The 22,798-nt window shown below is 46.2% G+C and overlaps 4 protein-coding genes across 7 annotated transcripts; 2 read left to right on the top strand and 2 right to left on the bottom strand.

Annotated features, from left to right (window-relative positions):
• Positions 1-538: 538 nt before the first annotated feature.
• Positions 539-7,634, bottom strand: LOC308127842 (H(+)/Cl(-) exchange transporter 4). Of its 3 annotated transcripts, XM_080493201.1 has the most exons (13): positions 7,548-7,634; positions 7,386-7,456; positions 6,654-6,808; positions 6,234-6,333; positions 5,892-6,079; positions 5,611-5,733; positions 4,953-5,159; positions 4,788-4,868; positions 4,161-4,706; positions 3,896-4,082; positions 3,418-3,816; positions 2,640-2,856; positions 539-2,552 (listed from the first exon to the last, which is right to left on the bottom strand). In XM_080493201.1, exons 2-13 carry the CDS (start codon positions 7,399-7,401, stop codon positions 2,462-2,464), a joined length of 2,310 nt encoding a protein of 769 aa, XP_080349327.1. In that variant the 5' UTR covers positions 7,402-7,456; positions 7,548-7,634; the 3' UTR covers positions 539-2,461. The 3 variants fall into 3 exon arrangements, with proteins under 3 accessions (XP_080349327.1, XP_080349326.1, XP_080349325.1); XM_080493200.1 differs by having other exon boundaries at positions 7,386-7,585; XM_080493199.1 differs by having other exon boundaries at positions 545-2,552; positions 4,161-4,868; positions 7,386-7,561.
• A 1,137-nt stretch (positions 7,635-8,771) lies between these two features.
• Positions 8,772-15,733, top strand: LOC308127844 (NACHT, LRR and PYD domains-containing protein 3-like). Of its 2 annotated transcripts, XM_080493205.1 has the most exons (14): positions 8,772-8,863; positions 8,947-9,040; positions 9,736-9,821; positions 9,914-9,944; positions 10,072-10,188; positions 10,516-10,644; positions 10,742-10,852; positions 11,032-11,080; positions 11,162-11,366; positions 11,641-13,441; positions 13,520-13,693; positions 14,123-14,296; positions 14,373-14,419; positions 14,513-15,733. In XM_080493205.1, exons 4-14 carry the CDS (start codon positions 9,925-9,927, stop codon positions 15,046-15,048), a joined length of 3,363 nt encoding a protein of 1,120 aa, XP_080349331.1. In that variant the 5' UTR covers positions 8,772-8,863; positions 8,947-9,040; positions 9,736-9,821; positions 9,914-9,924; the 3' UTR covers positions 15,049-15,733. The 2 variants fall into 2 exon arrangements, with proteins under 2 accessions (XP_080349331.1, XP_080349332.1); XM_080493206.1 differs by lacking the exons at positions 8,772-8,863; positions 9,736-9,821.
• A 105-nt stretch (positions 15,734-15,838) lies between these two features.
• Positions 15,839-20,594, top strand: ephx2 (epoxide hydrolase 2, cytoplasmic). The gene is made up of 18 exons (XM_080492762.1): positions 15,839-16,012; positions 16,780-16,858; positions 16,970-17,132; positions 17,202-17,392; positions 17,483-17,605; positions 17,679-17,750; positions 17,834-17,929; positions 18,001-18,079; positions 18,477-18,511; positions 18,602-18,628; positions 18,738-18,823; positions 18,904-19,015; positions 19,099-19,173; positions 19,251-19,293; positions 19,376-19,478; positions 19,903-19,972; positions 20,067-20,147; positions 20,222-20,594. The coding sequence occupies exons 1-18, from the start codon at positions 15,906-15,908 to the stop codon at positions 20,360-20,362; spliced, it is 1,683 nt and encodes a 560-aa protein (XP_080348888.1). The 5' UTR covers positions 15,839-15,905; the 3' UTR covers positions 20,363-20,594.
• Positions 20,344-22,777, bottom strand: plaat1l (phospholipase A and acyltransferase 1-like). The gene is made up of 5 exons (XM_080492764.1): positions 22,455-22,777; positions 21,641-21,770; positions 21,161-21,249; positions 20,916-21,080; positions 20,344-20,845 (listed from the first exon to the last, which is right to left on the bottom strand). Exons 1-5 carry the CDS (start codon positions 22,461-22,463, stop codon positions 20,780-20,782), a joined length of 459 nt encoding a protein of 152 aa, XP_080348890.1. The 5' UTR covers positions 22,464-22,777; the 3' UTR covers positions 20,344-20,779.
• Between the last annotated feature and the right edge of the window lie 21 nt (positions 22,778-22,798).

The following is a 22,798-nucleotide window of genomic DNA, read 5'->3' on the forward strand; positions in this document are numbered from 1 at the left end:
CAAACGACAGCTTCAGAGTGTTCGGCTGGTGACTCAACAGGATTTGTTGAATGTGAACTTGTTTATTAGAAGGTTTTCTATCTTCCCTGAAATACTGGGATTCTCTGTGAGGCTGATCTCACTTCCTGAGGCTGCTTTTCAATGGTTGTGGGTACAAATACGGCGTGAATAATGATTTCTGAAAAGTGTTTTTCTGAAGACCAGTCTGTGTGTTTTGATAGGAATTAATCATTTACCTCAATTTTTGTTTAATTTGATAGAATCTGGTCAATTGGATATTGAAGAGCTCCATCTGGTGGACATAAGATGTTCCTACACACACAATTAAAATCTGATAATTGACCATCGGCAATGTGGATTATTAGTTTTCACTCAAAATACAAAGGATAAGCAGTTGTTTTTACTTTTTTTTTTTTTACCCTCTCTTCTGAAGTTTAATTATAGGATCAAGATCTGTTATATATAGATCTAGGAATTTAGAGATAAAACTTCTAAGCATCACAGCATTTTTTAAAACATGACAAATTCTCTTCACGGTATCGGGTTCAGTTCATTGGTTTATTTTACAGTCACAGAAACAAAAGTGCGGGCGTGTGATTTCTGCATCGGATATCAAATTAAAAAACAAAACAAACAGAGCTCAACAATAGTGTTTTTCAGACGAGAACAGATTAAATAACGCGCACAGTAATTCTTAAATATATACATAAGTACATTCTCTTGGCATTTAAAAACAAATCTTTTCAACAACAAATAGTGTTTTCTTCATTTAAAGTCTTCCAGTCCATACAAGGTGTTAGCAGCTTTGCTCCAATAAGGTTAATTTTCTCTACGACTAATATTACAACACAAAAAAAACGACTGCAAGGAGTGAAGTCACACATGAAACAAGTTTCTTTTTGTGCAATTCGAGCATGGACTTGACAGAACCCGTGAGTGTTAACATTTTATCTTCCCCGGCATCAGTCAATTGAAAACAGCTTTTTAATTCTGCTCTCGAAGGTATGTGATATGTCAGCTTCGCTTTTGGTCTTGAAATACGTTTTAAAAGTCACAAACGACACATTCAGAGCCAGGGGACGATTGGAATTAAACTTCGGGGAAATAAAACTGTTGCTCTCGTCTTAAAACTGCATTTGTCTTTTCCTAATTCGAGGCAAAACAGAAGTAGATTGTATTTTGTGGAAATCGTATCTGACCCATTGTGGTGCTGACAACACATGCAGGAGGTTCACTGGATTCCTCTGGCCAGTGTGTGTGTGTGTGTGTGTGTGTGTGTGTGTGTGTGTGTGTGTGTGTGTGTGTGTGTGTGTGTGTGTGTGTGTGTGTATGTGTGTGTGTGTCGGAGCCTTCAGGTGAACTTACCCTCTGTGTCCCTGCAAACAATCTGACTGACCGGAGCCTGACTTCCTGGAACCATTTAGCACAAGTTACTAAAATATCCACAACAGCCAACACTCCTGCAGTTAAAACAACATGGAGTTTCAGGAGTCCAGTGGGAACGTGACAATAAACAGACGCAGGCAGGAGTCACAGAAATATGGCAGCGACGCATGAAAAACAAAGTGCAACAGACTTTTGAGCCACATATAAAAAACACATGGGGCTCTCTTTTTTTTTTTTTTTTCTAAGATGAGAAATAAACACGATGAACTTTCCGAAGCTTTTAGATTATTCAGAAAGGTGTTTGCATGTTCTACCTGTTTCTCTCTTTGTGGATGAATTGTAGATGCAAGTATGAACAGGAGATGCGGGTTTGATTCCAAGTAGCATCAGGACGGGAACAATGACTCGCTGTAGTGGACGTTTAAAAAGGGAGCAGCCGAACAAACACTCCGGACATCGTACGGAAAAAATATTAAGTCGGTTGTGTGATTAAAAAGGACACCTGTCGCACACACCTTTGTGAATGAAGGAACATCTTGAAGCAGAGCCTCGTGGTTCCATTTAAACATGACTGATGTTGATTGTGATCACGTTTACCTGCAGGCCGGATATTCTGTCACTGCACATCCAGAAAACAAAGTGATTCATTCATTAAAACACGGCTGTTATCAGTATGAGACAGTCATCTAACAAGTAAGATTCTAGTGAACGTGTGAACTCTGAGTTCACCGTGTTTCATATTAGGTCTGACTTGTTAATACTCAACATTTTAACTTGCAGCTTTTTCAAATGTTGTAACTGAACCTAAAGCTGCTACGAGGTGAAATTAAAAAGCTTATGATGGACGTTTAAGTAAAACTCTTGGCAGCGAGTCCAGACAGGCTGTGATTGGATGTTTTCAGTCTGCAATCAACCAACCCTGTGATGAAATTCTAGCCAACCATGAGCCCAGCTGCTGAGGTCACTGTGGGCGGGATCTCCCTGTGGAGCGGTCAGGAGGCGGAGTTTCACAGGTCGCAGCACTGTAGCGTTGCACCGGTTTCACCTATTTACACCGCCGCGGCCGCCGGCTCCGTCAATTGAACATGATGGACTCCGGATCCTGGTTCATCATCTGAGCCATGTGGCGAAGGACGTCCTTCTTGGTGATGATGCCCAGGAGGCGTCTGCAGGGAGGGACAAGGTCAGAGGTCACAGCCGGGCGAACAAAGACGTCTGCTAAAGGAGAGCGCGAGGTGTGGCGGTGCTGTTACCCGCTCCTGGTGACCAGACACTGACGGAGGCCCAGCTTGCGGAAGATGTCGACCACGGTCTCCATGGGCGTGTGGTCGGTGACGGTGAAGGGGCTGAGGTTGAGGATGCGGCGCAGCTTCAGCGGCTGCGGGTTGCTGGCCGGCAGCTGCGGCGCGTCTTCGGTGAAGTAGACCACCGAGCTGCTGACCACGCCGTCCTGCTTCTGACGGGCGGTCTCTGTGGACGGACAAGTCCAGCGGTTACAGGACATCGAGCAGCTGGAACAAACAATCTGAACCCTTCCTCTTTCAGAAGACACACTGAACCTCTAACAGGAAACTGAGGACATTTCTCTGCAAGCAAGCGACTGGGTCAAGATTGAACTTCTGTCTATATCTGACATCAATACATCGTTTAAGCTCGACTGTATAAAGCATCTTACTTTCAATCTGCCTGTATGTCAATAAATATGTGCTGTTAGTTGTTCAAATTCTGTAGTTTATGTCTCTTCATGGTCCTCTGATTCCTCACAGTTAAGGACTTTACATGTTTAGGGACTGCACTCCAAACCTGGGACAGGCTGAGAAACTTCAATCTCATCTCTATAATCTGGATTTCATGTGGAATCTTATGTAATCTATGAACTCACAACTTTCTTTTAGAAACGATTCAGTGATCAGTTTCTGTGTATTTGCATGTACAAATACAGACTGAATGTGCAGATGTGTCGGTCTGCTCTTCTTGTCCGTCTCCTGAAGGTTAAAACATCATGAGGTGAAATCGTAGTAAAGAACATACTGATGGCGAGTGTGAGGTCGCGGCGCTGCACAAAGCCGATGAGCCTCTCCGACTCTCGGGACACGACCACCGGGAAGCCGTTGTAGTCTGTGTCTTTAATGAGCGCCTCCACGTCCTCCACCGTGGTGCTGTCCTGCGTGAGGACGGCCAGCGGGGGGTCGTTCCTGCGCGGCCGCATCACGTCGGTCGCCAGCGTGCGGTGGGTGAACTCGTCCCGTACGTCCAGGTACGGGTAGCCGTTGAGCTGGATGTGCGACTCGTAGATTCCTTCTTTCCCAAAGGCGTCGGCCACCCACTTGCTGGTGACGGCGGCGGCCATCAGGGGGACGATGTACTCCAAACCGCCGGTGAGCTCGAACATGATGACCACCAGGGAGACGGTCATCCTGGTCACGCCCCCTACAGGAAAACAAAGCCAGCGTGTTCGTGGACTCAGACTCTCACAGAGAGACGCACTGATCTGGAGCGCGTCACTCACCCAGACAGGCCGCCGCCCCCACCATGGCGTACAGTCCGGGGGTGACGCAGTCGGCGCCGGGGCGACACCAGTTCTTAAAGATGATCCAGTCGTGGTGGTGGTACGCCATCTGCTCCACGGCGATGCCAACGATCCGCCCGGCGATGGCTCCCACCGCCATGCTGGGGATGAAGAGACCCGAGGGGATCTGAAGAGCAAAAGCAAACGGAGTTACAGAAGGATGAAGGCGGCGGGAGACATGCTGCAGGATCTCCCCCACACTGACCTTCATGCCGAAGGTGAAGATGGTGATGACTATTTTGAAGATGAGGGCGAGTGCGAGCTGCCACAGAGCGTTGTAGACTCCGGGTCCGGCCGGACGGTCGGGGATGTCGTCCACCGGCCGGCTCATGTTGGGGTTGTTGATGTAATCGCAGAGCTGAGACGACTCGAGTGCGCCGCAGTCGTTGAAGAGCTCCGAGATGAGCTCGCTGGTGCTGCGCCGGGTGTAAGGGTTGGGGTACGCCAGCACGGCGGTGATCCCGGTCACAGCGATGACCTCCAGGACCGGGTACTTCCCCAGCTGGGTGGTCTTCCTCCGCCGGCACCAGGCGATGTTGGCCCGGATGAAGAGCGTTCCCCACAGGCCTCCGAACACGCCCAGCAGGATGAAGGGCACCAGCTCAGCCATGTACCACGGCGTGTGGTACTCCACGTAGAACAGCACCAGGCGGCTGTTTCCAAACGGGTTGATGGAGCGCAGCGTGAAGGCGGCAACCAGGGCGGCAAAGAACGAACGCCACAGAGTCTTCAGAGGGAAATAATAACTGACCTGCAGAGGTGAGGGACACGTCACCACGAGGAAAGACTTTATGGCATTTTGTTGAAAAGTAGAATAAGTTAAATAATCAACCTCCTCCAGGCTGAACAGAACTCCGCCGATCGGCGCTCCAAAGGCCACTGACACTCCGGCGGCGGCTGCTGCTGATAAGACCTGCAGGACCACAAACACATTAGAAACACAACATTTCACAGACGCTGCCGGGAACTTTAGTCGTCCGTGTGAGAAGCAGCTGACCTCTCTGCGCTTGCCCTCGTTCTTGCTGTACTTGGAGAAGAGGCTACAGAAAAGGTTTCCGCAGCAGCAGGCCACGTGGACCAGAGGACCCTCCTTCCCCAGGCTGAGGCCCGACGACACGGCCAGCACCAGGGTGACCGTCTTGATCAGCAGGGTCCACTTCCCCAGGTAGCCCCGGATGATGAAGCCGCTGAGGATCGTCTTGATCTGTACAGCATGAGAACAAGACTCCTCATCAAACTACGGCCTTCAAACAAGTGAGACGGTGAGAAGGAACCAACCAGACTCTCCTAAAATCTGTCGGGACAAAAACATTCCGGGAAGACAAACTATGTGGTCTTCGTTGTGGTCCTTAAAGAGGATTGAATTTTAGGTGGTTGAATAGCAGCAATTCTTATTTCCTTATAAAGTAATTCACTGTGTTTTATATAAGGTCAAGCCAGGGTATAAACACTTGTTCAAAATTAGGAAATGACCAACATAAAGAAGGTATATTAGGACTTATATTTTCTTTTCTTTAGTATCTAAAGTAAAAAATGTGAATTATTTTGGCAAAATGCATAAAAACATCTATTCTGAGGTATTTGTTCACGTATGAATACTGAAAAGGAGAAAGAAACATTATGACCTCCTCCCCCCAGCGTGCGACAACGGTTACCTCGGGGATTCCTGAGCCGCAAGCGTACGGCGCAAACACGCGCACCAGCGACACCGCCATTAAGGAGAACAGCAGAGCCCACAGGACATACAGGAAGTAGTTCAACACGTACGCTCCCGCTCCCTGAGTGAGGACAAACCAGTGACGGCAACATTTAGTTTGATTATATTCCTCAGATCAGAGACAGCATGATCAAACAAAGGAAATTTAAATAAGCTTTCAATGCCTCATAAAACAGCACATATTTTGACTTTGGGGAAAAGATGAATCAGGTGTCTGACCCCAGCGTGGCCGGTCATCAGCTCGGCCCATTTCTGCCACTGCGGACACTTGTCGCGGTCGTCGAACGTCGTCTCATTGGACGTCCAGCAGCACTGCTCGTGGCTGTACCAGAAGGCCGAAAGACACACGCCCTCCTTCAGGTCTGTCATCCAGTCCACCGCCAGGTCGATCACCCCAGCCAGAGTACCTGAAGACACAAACACGGGATTGCTGAGCAGTTTTCAAGAAGAGTTTTATCTGTCCGAGTATATTTGAAAGTTTACTTTAGGTTCAGTACTTCGGGAAAAACTCCAGGATTATAAAATAAAGCTTGAATCCACAGACATGAGGAGCAGATTCACCTGAGAGGAGTCCGATGAGCAGCATTACCACCCATCCTGACCAGGCATCCAGCAGGCTCTTTATCAGCTCCCACATAGACTCTTTGCTCTTACTGGTGATCTACAGGGAAACAACAAGCACATCCATTCAGAGACAGGTGACCTCCACATCCCTCTCTGACCCTTCACTACACTGTCCTATTTGAGGCAAAAGAAACATTACTTTTAAATTAAGAATCCAAATCCAGAGCAAGATCCGTAGATAGAATCCAGACAAAGCGGTTCACTAAAATTCATTTGGATGTTTGATTACCTTGAAGTACGCATGTATTACCGTCAGTCCAGCTTTTTATTAAAAACTTAGTTAGCGTCACTTCTGGCTCATCTTACTGAATCACATTTGCAGCTGACTCTGACAAGACCAATGTGAGCCACCGGCACCTTGCGATGGCGGTCCGTGTCTCTGGATTTCTCCCTCAGCCAGTCGATGGTGTGGAAGTCCTCGTACGTGCCCACATCTGGAAAAGGCTCGTCCAGAAAGTCCATGAGGTTCCCGGCTCCGTTCATCTCTTCTGTGGGCGTAGCAGCGCTGACACCTGGGTAGGACCACAGCGTCAATGTGAATATGAGCATATGTGGAGAAAGATGGTTCCAGACTGGGATGGGCTTAGGAGCTCCAAATTGGATGAAGCCTTACAGAAGCTGCATCCCAATCACAGTAGAGCTGCTGTGTTAATCCTATATATTTAATAATTACTAGTCTTTGCATGTTACACATTTAAAGCGCTGCAAAAGTCAATTTTTATCTTCACGAAATGCCAAAACTTGAAATTCACTGACAAGTTATTCAACCAGGTTAATGAAAATATCTGCATGGAGGATTAAAGTGCAAATGTAGGGATCTGAAAAGGAAAAAGCTAAATGAGATTAGGAGGCTTCAAAACAGGAAATGTTATATTAAATACATTTGATAACTGAATCTTATTAAATCTATCAGCACATTCATCGAGACATCCATGCATACATACATCATCATTACATATTATATTATTCCGAATGGAGTATGGCTGTCATGTGTATATATTCTACATATTACTATTGTTGTTATTATTATAAACATAAATCCTGCAGCTGACGTTAGCAGCTAAAGCTAACCGAGCATCATCGTTTTACCTTCTCCAGCGTCCATGTTTCACTCCCTCCAGTCCGCCGTGGATGAAGAGCGCCTCCGTCAACTTATTCAACTATTCAAAAATGAATAAAAAGCACATTTTGGGGTCAAATTGACAGAAAAATGATGCGACGCAGCGACACAGATTGCTTCCCACAATGCACCTGTTCAACCTGTCAGCGGCGGTCGCGCTTGCGCTATCGGAGTCTGACGTCGTGTCTGAGTCAGAGATCGTGTATGAGTGAGAGATCGTCTATGAATAAGAGGCCTCACGCTGCAAGAGAAAACACAGCAGGAAGAAAGCAAACTACACAGAAAACTCACACTTGCACAGTGGGAACATGCGATCAAACACAGAAAGGCCTTGAGAACAAACAATTTGTGCACATTAAGTAATTCCCTGCAAGTTAAAAACAATAAACATCTTGTTGAAGACGTTAGAATTCATTAAAACCAAAGTGTCTTATAATTGTAACTTGTAAAAAAAGATTCTTGTTCAAGTCTGGGCTCGGGATACTTTCTGTGTGGAGTTTACATGTTCTCCATGTGAATGCATGTGGTGATATTTAAATGTGTGGGGAGAAGCTTGATGCATTAAAGTACGTTTCAGCGGCCTAAACCTACAGCAAAGAAACCCGAGCCATTCTGAACTATGAGCCTTATTGAATAATAAAGCAGAGAATGACTGAAACTCTGTTCCACAAGAGAGGAGACTGATAAGAGTTATGCGTGTTTCCCGTCTGTCGTTTGTGATGCTTGTAAATCTCCAATGTCACCATGAGACTAAAAAACATCATTGAAGATGCAAATTTGTCATAATAACTTGTCAATGTCATGAAATGTGAAGCAACATTTCCAATGTATTGTCTTTTTTTTTTATATCTCATATGCCTACACTTATCAAGACTAATCATATTCAACATGTAAAACAGATGAAGAACGTTTAAAACTGTATTCTTGTGCCAGATACATACATTTCACAGCTTTTCAGAAATTCTATGTTGATCTTGTCTCCCTATGCAGGTGAGTCACAGTTTCAGAGACCGAAGATCAGACTGAGGAGGATCATTTTTTCCTTTATTGACAACAAAAATATGTTTGTTTTCTTGTTTTTGTGATGAAAAGCAACAATGACTATATATATGTGTACGTATGTGAGAGAGAGAGAGCGAGAAAGCGAGAGAGAGAGAGAGAGAGAGAGAGAGAGAGAGAGAGAGAGAGAGAGAGAGAGAATATTAATGTGTTCAATATGTGTGTTTGTATGGTTATTGTACACAGACACACACACAGTTTCTGGCATTTCGCATAATAAGCAGCGCAGTATATATATATATATATATATCTATATATAGAAACTACTTTCTTTATCCCAGTCATTAAGTACTTTCAGTACCAATACAGTCAAACAGTCTCGACACTGCTGTCCTTCAGAGGAGAGGACATTTCTGTTCCACCTTGAAGCTCTTACTGTGTTTTAACTGTAAGTAGACAAATCCTTCTGCACTCACATGTATTTCTGCTGGATTTATTTTTTATTCATGTTGAAGACTGTGTTTCTCCCAGAAAGCCCCTCGAGTTGACTTCATTTCCTGAAACGTGAAACTTTCACTTTCGGCTACTGCGCACTTTTTTTCTTCTGAATCTACTCGGTTTAAAGGTAAAGTATGAACTCTGTTATACTTCATTACATGTTTTTAAACCTTTAACTGGTTGATGCAAATCGATTTGTCATCAGGAAACAAAGTAAAACCCTTTTTTTATTCGGGGGAACAGATTTGTTTTTCTCTAATGTCATTAAGCATCGAATACACTTTTCTAAATTGGACTTAATATTTTCTTTTTGTGATTTATTTAGAAGCGGTTTTGATCTAATTCAGATGTTTCTAACTGTTTAACTTTTTCCTTTAACCCAAAGTTGTAGAGAATTTACTTTCAAAAGTTAAATAACAATCATTAGAATAATAAAAGCGATTAAAACAAATGTGACCTTTTGATCTTGACAACAACAGGAAGGTTTATGGTTTGTAAGTCTTGGTTTAAGTGTGTGTACTGTGTTTCCTGGTCTTGTCCTGTCATTAGTGGGACAAAAAGCTGAACGCTGTAACAAGTCATTATTGTAATTGCACTTTAATTGCATACAATGAAACGGATTTACTATAAATCCTGCTTTTGAGAATTGTTTTTTTCAAGCTGTGCCACACTTTGGTGTCGTGGTTATAACAAGAGTTTCCATTGTAAAGTCCCATTGGTTTCCTTTCTGTGTTGTTTGCATGTTGTCACTGTGGGTTTTACTGCAGTTTACTCCCACGAACATCCCATGGGGGTTAATTGGTGACTCTGAATTGCCTGTAGGTGTGAATGTGGCTTTAGGAACCTGCCTGAGGATGTGAAGCAGCAGAAACTGAATCCATGACTTCAGACTCACCTTTATAGTTCAGGTGAGTTAAATTCTCCAGAAAAAGACTTTTTCTTTTTGTCTGACAGGCAATAAAAGGTCAATAACAAGCCTGTGGGTTGGTTTCTTTTCCAGAGTGCTGAACTATGGAGTCCAACACAAACAGGTACTCACATCAGCTTCCCAATGTGCTCATTTATATGTAAAATATGTGCTAAATGTTGATTTTAAATGTGCAGATCAAAAGTGTTCAGGCCCTTTTTTTGTTTAGTCTTTTGTCTGTCATCTTGCAGAATGCAGAAGGCGAGCACAGACTCTCCTGAAGACGGACCCCGTGGCGTTTCCAGCCGATCTGATATTTCCTTTGATATCCTCATAGACTTCAAGAAAAGGCTTGATTTGGTCCAAAGGTGAACGTATCAGTATAATTGTTCATTTCTTGGCCTCTCATTGAAAACTGCCTGCTTTGAATGCAGGACTCTCTGAAGGCGTCAGACTGGTGGCTTTGGGTTGTGTGTCGGTCTGAACGATTCATGGTGCATCGCTCCGAAGGAGGCAGATTAACGTTGCTGCAGTTTACTTCCACCTCATGTGTTTCCATCGGTTACCTGCAGAAATGTTGAACGTCCTCAGGAAGTTTTATCCTTGAAAAGTGGAGCAGTTCATAGACAGATTTTAAAACGAGTTTTTTTTCATTTCAGTTCATCCATTGTCGTTATATCTTGTTTTTCTCTCAGGTCCACGGGGGTTCAGGAGAGGACAGACGATGACGGAGCTCAGGTCAGCGGTGTTTCTCAGCAATCCAAGGATGGATATATAAACTTCAGCGAAGGAACGGCGGCTCGCTCTGCTGAGGATTGCGGCGGGTGAGAAGTCAAAGCTACACGTTCATTTCGCTTTGCATCATCAGCAACAATCTGTGTGAGCATTCCATCTTTTCTCCCGATATCACGTCTCCAACAGTTACCAGCAGGAAGGAAGAGGGTCTTTAAACAGCCGTGAATCCAGAGGGTCTGGGTGTTTTGACGCTCATTCAGAGGATTTCATGAGTGAAGGTCACCATGTCAGTGAAAGGTGAGGTGAAGTGAAGATTGACAACCATAGACTGCTTGACATATATTCAACAATTAAAAAGTAAAAAAAAAAAAAAGAACGACGATGGGAGTGAATCAAATGCTTGAATTTAGAAGCTGTAAAGTTCAACACGTTGGATTACATTTGCAATTCACAACTAGTGTTTCTTGTGTTTCCAGACGGTTCCCTGAGGAGAGGCCTGAGGTGAGCCTGAGAAACACATTTAAGGTGAGTATATACGCAGCTTAGTTTATCCTGATCACAAGCAGTTTGACGATGGTGATTCTATAACTGGATGTTCTGCTGCAGCTCCTTGAAGAAAACATCAACATGTTTGTGACGACGGAGCTGGAGAGGCTCCAGAAGCTCGTGAATCCAGAGTTCGTGGAGGAGCGGAGGAGGAAGGTGGAGGACGAGAAGATAAATAAGAGCAACAGAGAGGCGCTTCAGAAGATCGTCATAAACGTCCTGAAGACGATGAAGCAGGAGCAGCTGGCCGACTGTCTGGAGAGAAGTAGGGTTGCTTCTAAAAGTTCACGCGAGTAGAAGGTCTTCAGGTTTTCTCTCGTCAGTTTCCAGTTTAGATATTTGTAAACTGCTGTTGAACATGTAAAAAAAAGAAGTTTAAATTCATCTTATTTCACACATTTCCTCTCATCTTTTAGGAGAAACAACACATCAAATGACTTGTGTCCAGTCTGAAAATGAAAATGGTTTAGTTTAGTTTGGAGTCGATGTGTTGATTGTAACTAACGTCAGTAAATTCCACCTGTGATTTTATCTTCCAGAAACATCTTCTGTGTCCCAGGATAAACTCAAAGCCAGCCTGAGGAAACGCTCCCAGAATGTGTTTGAGGGCATTGCTGAAGCAGGAAAGACGGCGCCTCTTCATTCCATCTTCACTGAGCTGTACATGACGACGGGAGGGAGCGGAGAGGTCAACGACCAGCACGAGGTCAGACAGATTCAGAGGCCTTTCCCCAAATCAGGCAGGGCAGAAACGGCCTTCACCTGTGAGAACGTCTTCAAAGCGCCTGCTGGAAGAGAGGAAGCTGCCAGGACGGTGATGACGAAGGGCGTGGCCGGCATCGGGAAATCATTCCTGGTTCAGAAGTTCACTCTGGACTGGGCCGAAGACAGAGCCAACCAGGACGTCCACTTCACGTTTCCCTTCAAGTTCAGAGAGCTCAATGTGCTGAAGGATAAAAAGTACAGCTTGGTGGAACTGATTGATGACTTCTTCAGTGAAACCAAAGAAGCAGGAAGCCGCAGGTTTGAAGATTCCCGGGTGGTTTTCATCTTCGATGGTCTGGATGAGTGTCGACTGCCTCTGGACTTCCACAACACTGAGATCCTCACCGACGTCACGGTGTCCACGTCGGTGGACGTGCTGCTGACAAACCTCCTCAGGGGGAAGCTGCTTCCCTCCGCTCACCTCTGGATCACCACGCGACCTGCAGCAGCCAATCAGATCCCTCCTGAGTGTGTCGACATGGTGACGGAGGTCCGAGGCTTCACCGACGCCCAGAAGGAGGAGTACTTCAGGAAGAGGTTCGGAGACGAGAGGCAGTTCAGCAGGATCATGGCCCACATTGAGACCTCTCGAAGCCTCCACATCATGTGTCACATCCCAGTGTTCTGCTGGATCACCGCCACAGTCCTGGAGCACATGCTGAACAGCGCAGAGGGGGGAGAGCTGCCCAAGACCCTGACTGAGCTGTATATCCACTTCCTGGTGTTTCAGGCCAAAGTGAAGAAAGAGAAGTACGACGGAGAAGCTCAAGCGGTTCCACTTTGGAGTCCAGACAGAAGGAAGTTGATCGAATCTCTGGGAAAACTGGCCTTTGAGCAGCTGCAGAAAGGAAAGTTCAACTTTAATGAATCGGACCTGAACGAGTGCGACCTCGACGTCAGGGTGGCCTCGGTGTGCTCCGGAGTGTTCACACAGGTCGTTGACCAGGAGAGCCGCCTGTACCCGGACAGCTTGTTCTGCTTCGTCCATCTCAGCGTGCAGGAGTTTCTGGCTGCTCTTCATGTCCACATGACCTTCACCAACTCCAGCGTCAATCTGTTGGAAAAACAGCCAACCGCCACCCAGGAGGCCGAAGCAGAGGAGGACACGTCTGCAGAGGCACGTCTGTACAGATGTGCAGTGGACGAAGCCTTGCAGAGTCCAAATGGACACCTGGACTTGTTCTTGCGGTTCCTCCTGGGCCTCTCACTGCCAACCAACCGACGTCACTTCAGAGGCCTGCTGATGGAGAAGGAGAGCAGCTCCCAGACCAACCAGGCGACGGTCCAGTACATCAAGAAGAAGATTGATGAGAATCCACCTCCTGAGAAGTGCATCAATCTTTTCCACTGCCTGAATGAGCTGAACGATCATTCTCTGGAGCAGAGGATCCAGTGGTACCTGAGATCAGGTCGCTTCTCCACAAGGAAACCATCCTCTGCTCTTTGGTCAGCGCTCACCTTCATCCTCCTGTCGTCAGGAAAAGATCTGGAAACGTTTGACCTGAAGAAGTACTCAGCTTCAGAGGAGGCTTTTCTGAGGCTGCTCCCAGTGGTCAAAGCCTCCAACAAAGCTCTGTACGTACACACGCCCCGGGAAACTGTTTATTTGACGGTGTCTGTGGAATAAGTTATTTCTTGTTGCTCTTCCGTCAGGTTGGGAGGCTGTAACCTCACAGAGACAAGCTGTGAAGCTCTGTCTTCACTTCTCAGCTCTCCGTCCTGCTGTCTGAGAGGGCTGGATCTGAGCAACAACGACCTGCGGGATTCGGGAGTGCAGCTGCTTTCTGTCGGACTGCAGAGTCCACACTGTAAACTGGAAACCCTCAGGTCAAGTCTTAACAGCATGTTCTGCACGTGGATCATTTGCGCTGGGAGAAGCTGTTTAGTTCACTGAAATGACAAAAGTACAGAATCTGAATTGTGTTCAGTGCACTCTCGTGTCTGCTGCGCACAAACCATCAGGGACCTCCTGTCCTTCATTGTCACACTGAAGACAGTCTGAATGCTCAATAAAATAGTCGTAATGGAGCCGGATGGGCCTTGGTGGAGTGAAAATTTTTAGAAAACATTTTAAATTCAGACTAAAAGTCAATCAAAGCACAGTCTGAAAAAACTAATCAGAAAAACAAGTTTAAATCAGTCTCCAATCGTGCAACCATGCAACAATAACAACAAAATAAGTTGTAGATCGATGAGATCTTAAGGAGACAAATGTCTGCACGTCTCAATGATTGTTTCTCGCTGTATTTCCTGCAGGCTGTCAGGGTGCCTGATGACGGACGTGGGCTGTGCCTCCCTGACCTCTGCTCTGACCTCCAACCAATCCTATCTGAAAGAGCTGGACCTGAGCTACAACCACCTGGGAGGAGAGGCGGCGAAGCTCATCTCTGCTTTACAGGAGGATCCACGCGTCAGACTGGACACACTCAGGTACAGACTGGAACCCCGCTGAGGAGACGTCGTGTTAGTTGTGTCTCAGAAATTAAAGGTGAATCCTTAATTGCAGGCTTTACCCAACTGGACCCCAGTGGTTGATTCCAGGTCTGAAGAAACGTGAGTCTGCCTCTTGGGTTCGGTCGGGACTGACAGACAGCTCGTTTTGAAAAGCTGCCAGAGGCCAATTCATGTGTTTCACTCTTTTACCAGATGCCTGCAACGTCGTCCTGGATCCGAACACAGCAAACAAGTTTCTCTACCTGTACGACAACAACACGAAGATCATCACAACCAACGCGCCGACCAGCTGCTCAGATCACCGGGACCGGTACAAGACCTGGGCGCAGGTCCGCAGCAGAAGATGCCTGACGGACTGCTGCTACTGGGAGGTTGAATGGAGGAAGGAGGCTCATATCGCAGTGACTTACAAACCCGACGGAGACGGCAGTGGTGACGGCTGCTTTGGATTGAATGAGCACTCCTGGAGCTTGTCCTGCTTCCCCAACGTTCACTTCGCTCGGCACGACAGAAGCGAGGCGATCATCTGTCCTCCTCCCTCCTCCTCGAGCGCCAACAGGGTGGGAGTGTATCTGGACTGGCAGGGCGGCGCTTTGTCCTTCTACAGCGTCTCGTCTGAGGCTCCCATCCACCTGCACACCTTCTACTGTAGGTTCACCGACTCCCTGTACCCCGGGTTCGGGTTCTGGGAAGGGCCGGGCGCCGCCGTGTCCCTCTGTGAGCTCTAGGAGCAAGGACGCCCGTGCCCAAACACCTTGGGCATTATCCTACACCTACTGCCAAACAGTTTTTACTATTCAGCAACAGTTTATGTGTTGAGCCATTTTCAATCTTGATAAAAAGCACGTTATATTTTTGAAGTTAGATGGATTTCATAAAATCTATTATTATTATATTTGTACTGTATTTTCTTTCTGGTTACACAAGTAAAACGGTTACATTATATTAACCCCGAGTTCGATTCAGCAGTATGGAGGAAAGCATTACGTACTTTTTCACAAAACTATCTTCCTTTAAAACTGTTATTGATTCAAGTAAAAGGTATATTTTGATAGAAATGAGCAAAAGAACAATTTCATTCACATGGTGACTGAGAAACAGAGCTGGTTTGCTGGTATAGGATCTGTGTGTTGATGTGTAGAGATTGTGAACAAATACTGACAAAGCATTTTTAAGTGTGCAATTCCAAGTAGACAAGAAACAGAGCAGAAATGTGAAAAGAAAAAAAAACTGAAGGGACTGACTGAAATGTTTATTTTGTGCCGTGAACAAATTAACCGTCTGAAGTTTTGCTTGCACTTTGTTAACGGAGCTATGAAGATTACTAACTCACCTCACTGCTGAGTATGAAGTCCACACTGAAGATACTAATCAACTTGTGTTACTCAATAAAAAAAAAAGTTGTGTGACTCAAACTGCCAGGTCTCGTCTGTAGTCTGTTTTCTGGGTCAAGCGTGAGTGAGCATGGTAAGTGGGAGGGCCGGCCCTCCGAGTCTGACACTCCCCCCTTCCACACAAGCAGAGTGTGTGTGTGATTGTGTGTGAGGAAAACAGGGTGAGACGGTGCTCTCACTCACTCTCTGAGATGTCTGACCAGAGGAAGGCTGTTCTCTTCAACTTCTGGGGAGTTGCGGTGTCTTCGCGGCCGGACGATGTTTTCAAGCAGCTGGAGGAGTTACACAGCCTGCCGGGGTAAGAAGGCCGCCGCTACACAACCGAACACAGGGAATGGAAACACAAGCGTTGGTTCAGGGATTTGTGATTGTGCAGCAGAGCAGTTTAACAAGTCTGTTCAGAGACACTGCTTCCACCCACATGTTTATTCACTTCTGATGCAGTCTGCACTCTGACACCGTCACCTTTACCCTAAACTTTAGGTCCATTCAACCACACCTTGCTTTGTCTCGAGGGGGTTGCTCTCTCATTTTCAAAGGATTGTAAACTTATTCCAAAGGTCAACTGATAGTCAACCTGATTTACTTGCCAATCGAAACTGCAACCGTTTTTAGTTATTCTCTCAACTTGAGTGTGAAGGGAAATTAGAGTTTAGTCCTGCTGACGTAGGTTTTAATACCATTACTATATAAAATGACTACCGGTAAGTAAATGTTGGAAAAGCAAAAGACGAAACATCAACCAGGAATTAGGAAAAGGCAGAGAGGCAGAGGGCTCGATATAAATGGGGAGACTGTTATAAGTGTAAATGCTGGTTCACGCACGAGGTTTTTGTTTTTATCATCTCCTTGGAGACGAGCACTGAATGCTCTGCATTGTCAGATGTTACAGTCGACCTAATATCTTGGGTTTGGGACTGTTGGGACCATTTATCCTCGTGGGGTTGTTTGTCGAGTCGAATGGAGAACTGTCAGCTGACAGAGTGCAGCGCTCACAGGTCACAATGCTTGTGGTGTTTCCAGCCGTTTGTCCCTCCGAGTTTGACTTGTACATGTGTTTTTCAGAGGTTTTCTGTCCAGTGTGGCGGCCAAGGAGGACGGCCCCGTGGGGAGGGCGGAGCGAGGAGCCATCACACTGTCTCAGGTGGGTCACAGCATTGTTCTTTCCCACAATCCCCTTGGGATTTTCTCCTCATGAAGGAAGCACTCTGATGTTTGTGGGAATCTTTTACATTAAGCAGCTGTGTGTGTGTAGATGATCCCAGTGTTGGAGGATGCCTATGTGAAGGAGGCCGAGGTCCGAGGTGTGACTCTGCCACCTGCCTGGTCCGTCACAGGCCTGCTGGAGGAGCTGGGAAAGGCCATGATGGCCGTCCGTGCAGCTGTGCTGAAGACGGCCGACCGTCTGCATCAGAAAGGTACCAGATCCTCGGTGAAGCTTGATGAAGTGCAGGTTGAGCCGGTTCCTTCATGACTCTGATCCACAGGCCTGCTGACAGCCGTGCTGGCCAACCAGTGGATAGACGACAGGGCGGAGGGAGACGGATCAGCCCGCCTCCTCTCAGTGCTTGGGGCCCATTTCGACCTGGTCTTGCAGTCCTGCCGCTCGGGTCACCGAGTCCCCGAGCCCGCCATGTTCAGCGGCGCCCTGCAGCGCCTGGGAGTGACATCCCAACAAGTACGTGGTTTTTGTCAGAGGTGGTTCAGACTGGCTTCATTCTGATTCAGTACTTGCATGACTTCAACGTTGGCCACCTGTGGCTTCCAGGCTGTGTGGATGGATGCAGATGAGGAGGGTGTGAAGGCCGCCGAGGGAGCAGGACTGAAGGCCATCTTAGTCAACAATCTGGATGACGCTCTGCAGAAACTGTCCGACTTTACAGGAGTGCAGGTACAGGCATGGACACAACAGGAGACAAATTTTCAAAATGTTCATCTAACTCACGCACATCTGTCTTCTTCAGGCTGTGGGAGCCGAGACTCCTCCACGGTCCTGCAGCCAAGGCCAAGTCTCTCATGGATACGTCACAATCAAAGTAATGATTCTGCAAAAAGGTCTTTGCCTCAGTGAAGTCTGAGAGAAACACTCGACTGAAATGGAGTCCTCTTTGTGTTTCAGCCTGGGGTGACGACTCACTATGTAGAAATGGGCTGTGGGCCCCCGGTGCTGTTGTGCCATGGCTTCCCTGAGAGCTGGTACTCCTGGAGGTACCAGGTAATCTGTCCACATCATGTAATCTCAGCTCTGAAAGCTGCGTGTCCTCACAGCTTTGTCCCCCTGGACAGATCCCGGCGCTGGCGGCAGCAGGGTTCAGGGTGCTGGCTCTGGACATGAAGGGATATGGAGAGTCCACCGCACCCCTAGGTGAGCTACATAACGCACTCGTACTGCCACCTGCTGGCCAAAAGACGCTATGAAATCCCAACCAAAATAAGATCTTATTCACACATACTTTTACGATGCATTGCTCTGTGATACTGTACATGTTCCTTGTGATGAGCATGTGTGTGTGTGTGTGTGCAAAATAAGAAAGAACAGCGGTCAAACCAGTGACCTGCTGCTCAGTCACCATAAAGAGAAATGAAAAGGACCTTTTCACAAGAGGTTTCCGAATGGAAAATCTCTATCTGGATCGACACTGCAGCTGTGCGGCACTGAAAAGGTTGCAGAGAAATGTGGGCGTTTCACCTGCTGTACCTCTAAAACTGGAAAGAAGGAATCCTGGATCAGCAGTTTGTGATTTTGTCTTTTCCCCTTGCAGACATCGATGAATATTCTCTGGAGCAGCTCTGCAAGGTAAAAATAGACAAATGCCAGCCAATAGCATAAAGTAATAATGGAGATAAGGTCTCAAAATCAGTTATACCATGTCTTTAAATTTTTCAGGATTTGATCACATTTATGGACAAAATGGTGAGATTCTCTTTTTGTGTACAAGTGTATATATTATTGTGTATTATAAAATCAAAATGAGAGTAACTTGTTTTGTGGCGCAGTCATTCACCCTTGTTGTTGTTGTCAGGCCATACCGCAAGTGACCCTGGTGGGTCACGACTGGGGCGGCGGCCTGGTGTGGACGATGGCGAGGTGTCATCCTGAGAGAGTCAGGTGAGAACACGTGAAGAGGAGGGATCCACTCAGTGAGCTGAATATGGAAGTAAGATGTGTTTTTGCCTCTCGTTGTGAAGGGCCGCGGCGTCGCTCAACACCCCCATGTTCGTGCCTAATCCTTCCGTCAACATGTTGGAGGCCCTGAAGGCCAATCCGGTGTTTGACTACCAATTCTACTTCCAGAAAGAGGCAAGGCAGCATTGCATACGTCACAATTCCAAACGATGCTCAGGGAAACTGGCATTTTTCAGCCCGAGTTTTGTGTGTCGCAGGGAGCAGCAGAGGCCGAGCTGGAGAAGGATTTGGCGAGAACGTTCAAGATTCTCTTCGCTCGAGGCAGCGAGGCGGTGAGTGGACGCAACGTGCAAACACCACATCCATTCTGCTCCGGTCGAGAGTAAAAAGTAGTTTGTTTGGACCCCAGGCGGACCGTCCCACCATCAGCTCTAAAGGAGTATGCGCTCGAGGTGAGGACGTCTGCTGGACTTCCTTTCAAACATCCGATACGCCCAAATGATTCTAAGTGAAGTCCCTGGTGTTGTGCTGCAGGTGGTCTGTTTGTGGGCCTGCCGGAGGAGTGTCCCAGGAGCTCCATGCTGACGGAGGCCGACCTGCAGTACTACATCAGCCAGTACAAGAAGACGGGCTTCAGGTCTGCCACAGTCTACTGATCGACTCATCTGAACCACAGATTTAACTAGTTATTCAGGTCAAGCTGCAGAATCACATCTCAAAATGATTTTGTTTTTTAAACCACAGTTTTAACATTTATATTTTAACTACATTCAGATAATTCAATTCTTTCAATGATTAAATTTTCCGTTAAAATTATGTATTTAATTATTGCGCTGCAGCTCCAGCTGTGCTGTTTTCATTGTCCTCGGTGTCTATACACACCAAATTTTCCACGTTTTGAACAGCTATATCAAATGGAACTAAACTCATAGTCAAGCCGTCTGAAATGTCCCCAAAAACAAAGTAGTCATGTGTGAATCATTCAAACCCCAGATTGACCTGAGCTGAGCAGATCCGTCCGAGTTCTGTCAATGAACTGCTTCCTGTTTGACATTTCACAGGGGACCTTTGAACTGGTATCGAAATCACGAGGCAAACTGGAAGTGGACCTGTTCCCAACCTGTTGACCAGGTCTGCTAGAGAACAGTCAAAATGCAACGACACTTTGTGACAGGAAATGGACGCCTGATGGGAAATCCACATGACGTGCTTTGTGTGTTTTTAGATGCTGATGCCAGCTCTTATGGTGACGGCGGGTAAAGACCCGATCCTGTCGCCTGAAATGTCCAAAGGAATGGAGGATAAGGTAGGAAGGAGGGGTGGGGTGGGTGATGGGTGGGAGTACAAATGGATCTGATGCCTTGTATCTGTGACGCGCAGTTGCCAAACCTGAGCCGAGGACACATCAAGGAGAGCGGACACTGGACTCAGATGGACAAACCGGCCGAGACCAACGACATCTTGATCTCTTGGCTCAAAGAGACACACAGGAGCGTTGGGATGGCGGCACCCAGACTGTGAGGGGAGGGGGGGGACCCACAAGTTTATTAAAGTCAATTTGACAAGGATGTACAACACAAATAAAAGTCAGATATACGACTAAAAAACACGAACCTGTGTGTAGCTTGTATTAACAACTCGACTTTTACACCAGCTTGGGAACAAAACAAAGAAAGGCTGTACTAAAACTGTCTCACCTTATCTGAAAACGGTCACTGTAACACAGCACAAAAATTAAACTTTACATGCATGATCCTGTTCTCCGTGTTTTACTTCAGACCGTTTATACACAAAAAGAAAAGGAATAATGAAAGAATGTAAAATTTTACAGAAGGATGGAAAGATTAGGAAAAGAAAGGAGACAAGAAGAGCAAAAACAAACTAAGAATCAATGGAAACTGTCTAAAATGTGTGATGGCGCCCTCTGGTGGTGGAGCCTCACAGTTTCTTCTGCTCAAAGAGCTTCTTCCAGGCCGGCATGATGTGCTTGTACACTCTCTCGATCTGAAACGGAGGACAGGAAGCTGCAGTGAAAACTCCTCTGTGGGGAAACTTGGACTTCGCCTCGGCTCACCTGCTCCGACCGCTTCACTCCGTATCTGAGCAGCGTCGCCTGGTGTTCGCTGTTGTGAAACAGGATGTCGAAGGTCACCTCCCGGCCAATCAGGTCATCGATGGCCGGCTTCACCACAGTGTGGAAGTCCCGTGGCTGGTGGGAGTCGTCCAGCATGTTGCTGGCCTGGTGCGAAACAGCGCAGATTTCATTTGAGCGATGGAGTTATAAAAAGAAATGACATTGCTTTACTGTGAAGGTGCCACCTTGTATTTGTTCCCCAGCAGCTCCAGCGGCTCCAGCTTGACCTCTGACCTCAGGGCTCGGCCAAACAGTGGCAGCTTGGAGTCGGAATCTGAGTCAGAAATAAAGTCAGGAAGGAGGTGAAACAGTTGATGATATAGCAAGAAAAACATTTATCAGCTACTTAAAATCTACTGTTAAAATAATAAAAAGGAAAATTACAATTTGATGTACTAGACTATTCATTTTAATTACATTCTCCAAATTGTGAGGTTATTAAAAACTCTTATAACATCTATTATATATAATGAAAAATAATTATAATTATAGATTTCCTTGGACAAAAATACATTTAAAAATGTTCAACTATAAATATGATATACTATGATCAGATCCCTCAGATATTAAATGATTACAGGAAATTATCTTGTAAACCTTATTTAAAGATATTCTAGAAACCAAACAGATTCTTTGGAAAGAATTTGGAGAGACCATTTATTAACCTCGACATGTCAGGTGAGCCACATAAGGAACGCCGTCCTTCTCTCCATAGTAAACCGCGAAATGAGAGAAGTATTTGTTCCTGGGATATTCCACGATGTCTCCCGGGAACAACCTGGGGTGGGAATGTTTCTGGGGAAAACAGAAAAAGGCCGACAGACGTGACTTCGTGAGGGTCACGTGGTTAAGAAGCGGATTGAAGGTAAAACAGGGCGAGTTTGCAAAAACACCCATAATGCAGCAGATATGTTTTTTTACAATTTAAATGTATTTTACAACAGGTTTCTTCATGTTGAGATTGTAGTACTTGTTTTGTTTTTGTAAAAATATAGACATTTAAAAGTATATGTGATTCAAAGTTTTAATTTAAAGCTTTTTATGGCACTATTTTGCTCAAGGTGGAGTTGATTCAGTGACCTCTTTTAATCTTTCTTTAGACTCGCTTTTCATTGAAGCTTCCCTTTTTAGTAGTTTGATCTATTTTTAAACAAAATGATGCCCCTTTTATCTTTTATATGCTGTTTTTAAGCCACCCAGGCCTTGTGGTGTTTGCTAGCCAATCATTTCCATTACAACTGTTGTGAAAAGTGCTCTATAATACAGTTATTATCATTGTTAAAGAATGTGTTTGACACCACAGCTTGAAATAGAAAATAATGCGGGTCCTAAACCTGAGCCTTGTGGAACACCAGGGTAAGAGTGGAGTTTGTGATTGGAAGCCGACACACTGAAAAAAACACGGCAAACACAAGTCTCCTGACTCTTTGATAGAAGCGATGAAGATCAGTCAGTGAAGGTATGGTTAGTTGTACTCACCAGGCCCATGGAGTCGGATGTTTTACTGCGGCTTTCCTCGAAGTCTTCTGAAATAAAATCCACGGCGTATATACACACACACACACACACAAAGACCTCAGCTGCTTTACGTACTGGCTGCACTCATGTGATGAACTCACTGGTTCGTCACCGTCACGCTCGCCTGCCCTCAACACCTCCTCTCTGTTTCAATCTGCCACCTTCACTCTGTCGTCCTTCCCAGCGGCCCCGGGCCCTCCCCTCTCCTCCACCTCTATCCTACGTAGCGTTTCATCACAGCGGCTCTCCTCACTCCACCTCTGGGTGTGTGATGCAGGTGTTTCCTAAACAGAAGGGCCGAAAGA

The sequence above is a fragment of the Lipophrys pholis genome (assembly GCF_963383615.2).
Source record: "Lipophrys pholis genome assembly, chromosome: 23".
NCBI classification, from domain to species: domain Eukaryota; kingdom Metazoa; phylum Chordata; class Actinopteri; order Blenniiformes; family Blenniidae; genus Lipophrys; species Lipophrys pholis.

Excerpts from the sequence above, each read along its gene's own strand:
- LOC308127842 (XM_080493199.1), bottom strand. Across the intron at positions 2,857-3,417 it reads CGACCTCACACTCGCCATCA|AGACCGCCCGTCAGAAGCAG; the intron begins GTATGTTCTTTA and ends GTCCGTCCACAG. Across the intron at positions 2,553-2,639 it reads TGTCTGGTCACCAGGAGCGG|ACGCCTCCTGGGCATCATCA; the intron begins GTAACAGCACCG and ends CCCTCCCTGCAG.
- LOC308127844 (XM_080493205.1), top strand. The coding sequence starts at position 9,925 with ATGGAGTCCAACACAAACAG. Across the intron at positions 10,189-10,515 it reads AGGCTTGATTTGGTCCAAAG|GTCCACGGGGGTTCAGGAGA; the intron begins GTGAACGTATCA and ends TTTTTCTCTCAG. Across the intron at positions 14,297-14,372 it reads GTCAGACTGGACACACTCAG|GCTTTACCCAACTGGACCCC; the intron begins GTACAGACTGGA and ends CCTTAATTGCAG.
- ephx2 (XM_080492762.1), top strand. The coding sequence starts at position 15,906 with ATGTCTGACCAGAGGAAGGCTGTTCTCTTCAACTTCTGGGGAGTTGCG. Across the intron at positions 17,751-17,833 it reads ATGGATACGTCACAATCAAA|CCTGGGGTGACGACTCACTA; the intron begins GTAATGATTCTG and ends TTTGTGTTTCAG. Across the intron at positions 19,294-19,375 it reads TAAAGGAGTATGCGCTCGAG|GTGGTCTGTTTGTGGGCCTG; the intron begins GTGAGGACGTCT and ends GTTGTGCTGCAG.
- plaat1l (XM_080492764.1), bottom strand. Across the intron at positions 21,250-21,640 it reads GGCTCACCTGACATGTCGAG|ATTCCGACTCCAAGCTGCCA; the intron begins GTTAATAAATGG and ends TTTCTGACTCAG. Across the intron at positions 20,846-20,915 it reads GAGTGAAGCGGTCGGAGCAG|ATCGAGAGAGTGTACAAGCA; the intron begins GTGAGCCGAGGC and ends CCTCCGTTTCAG.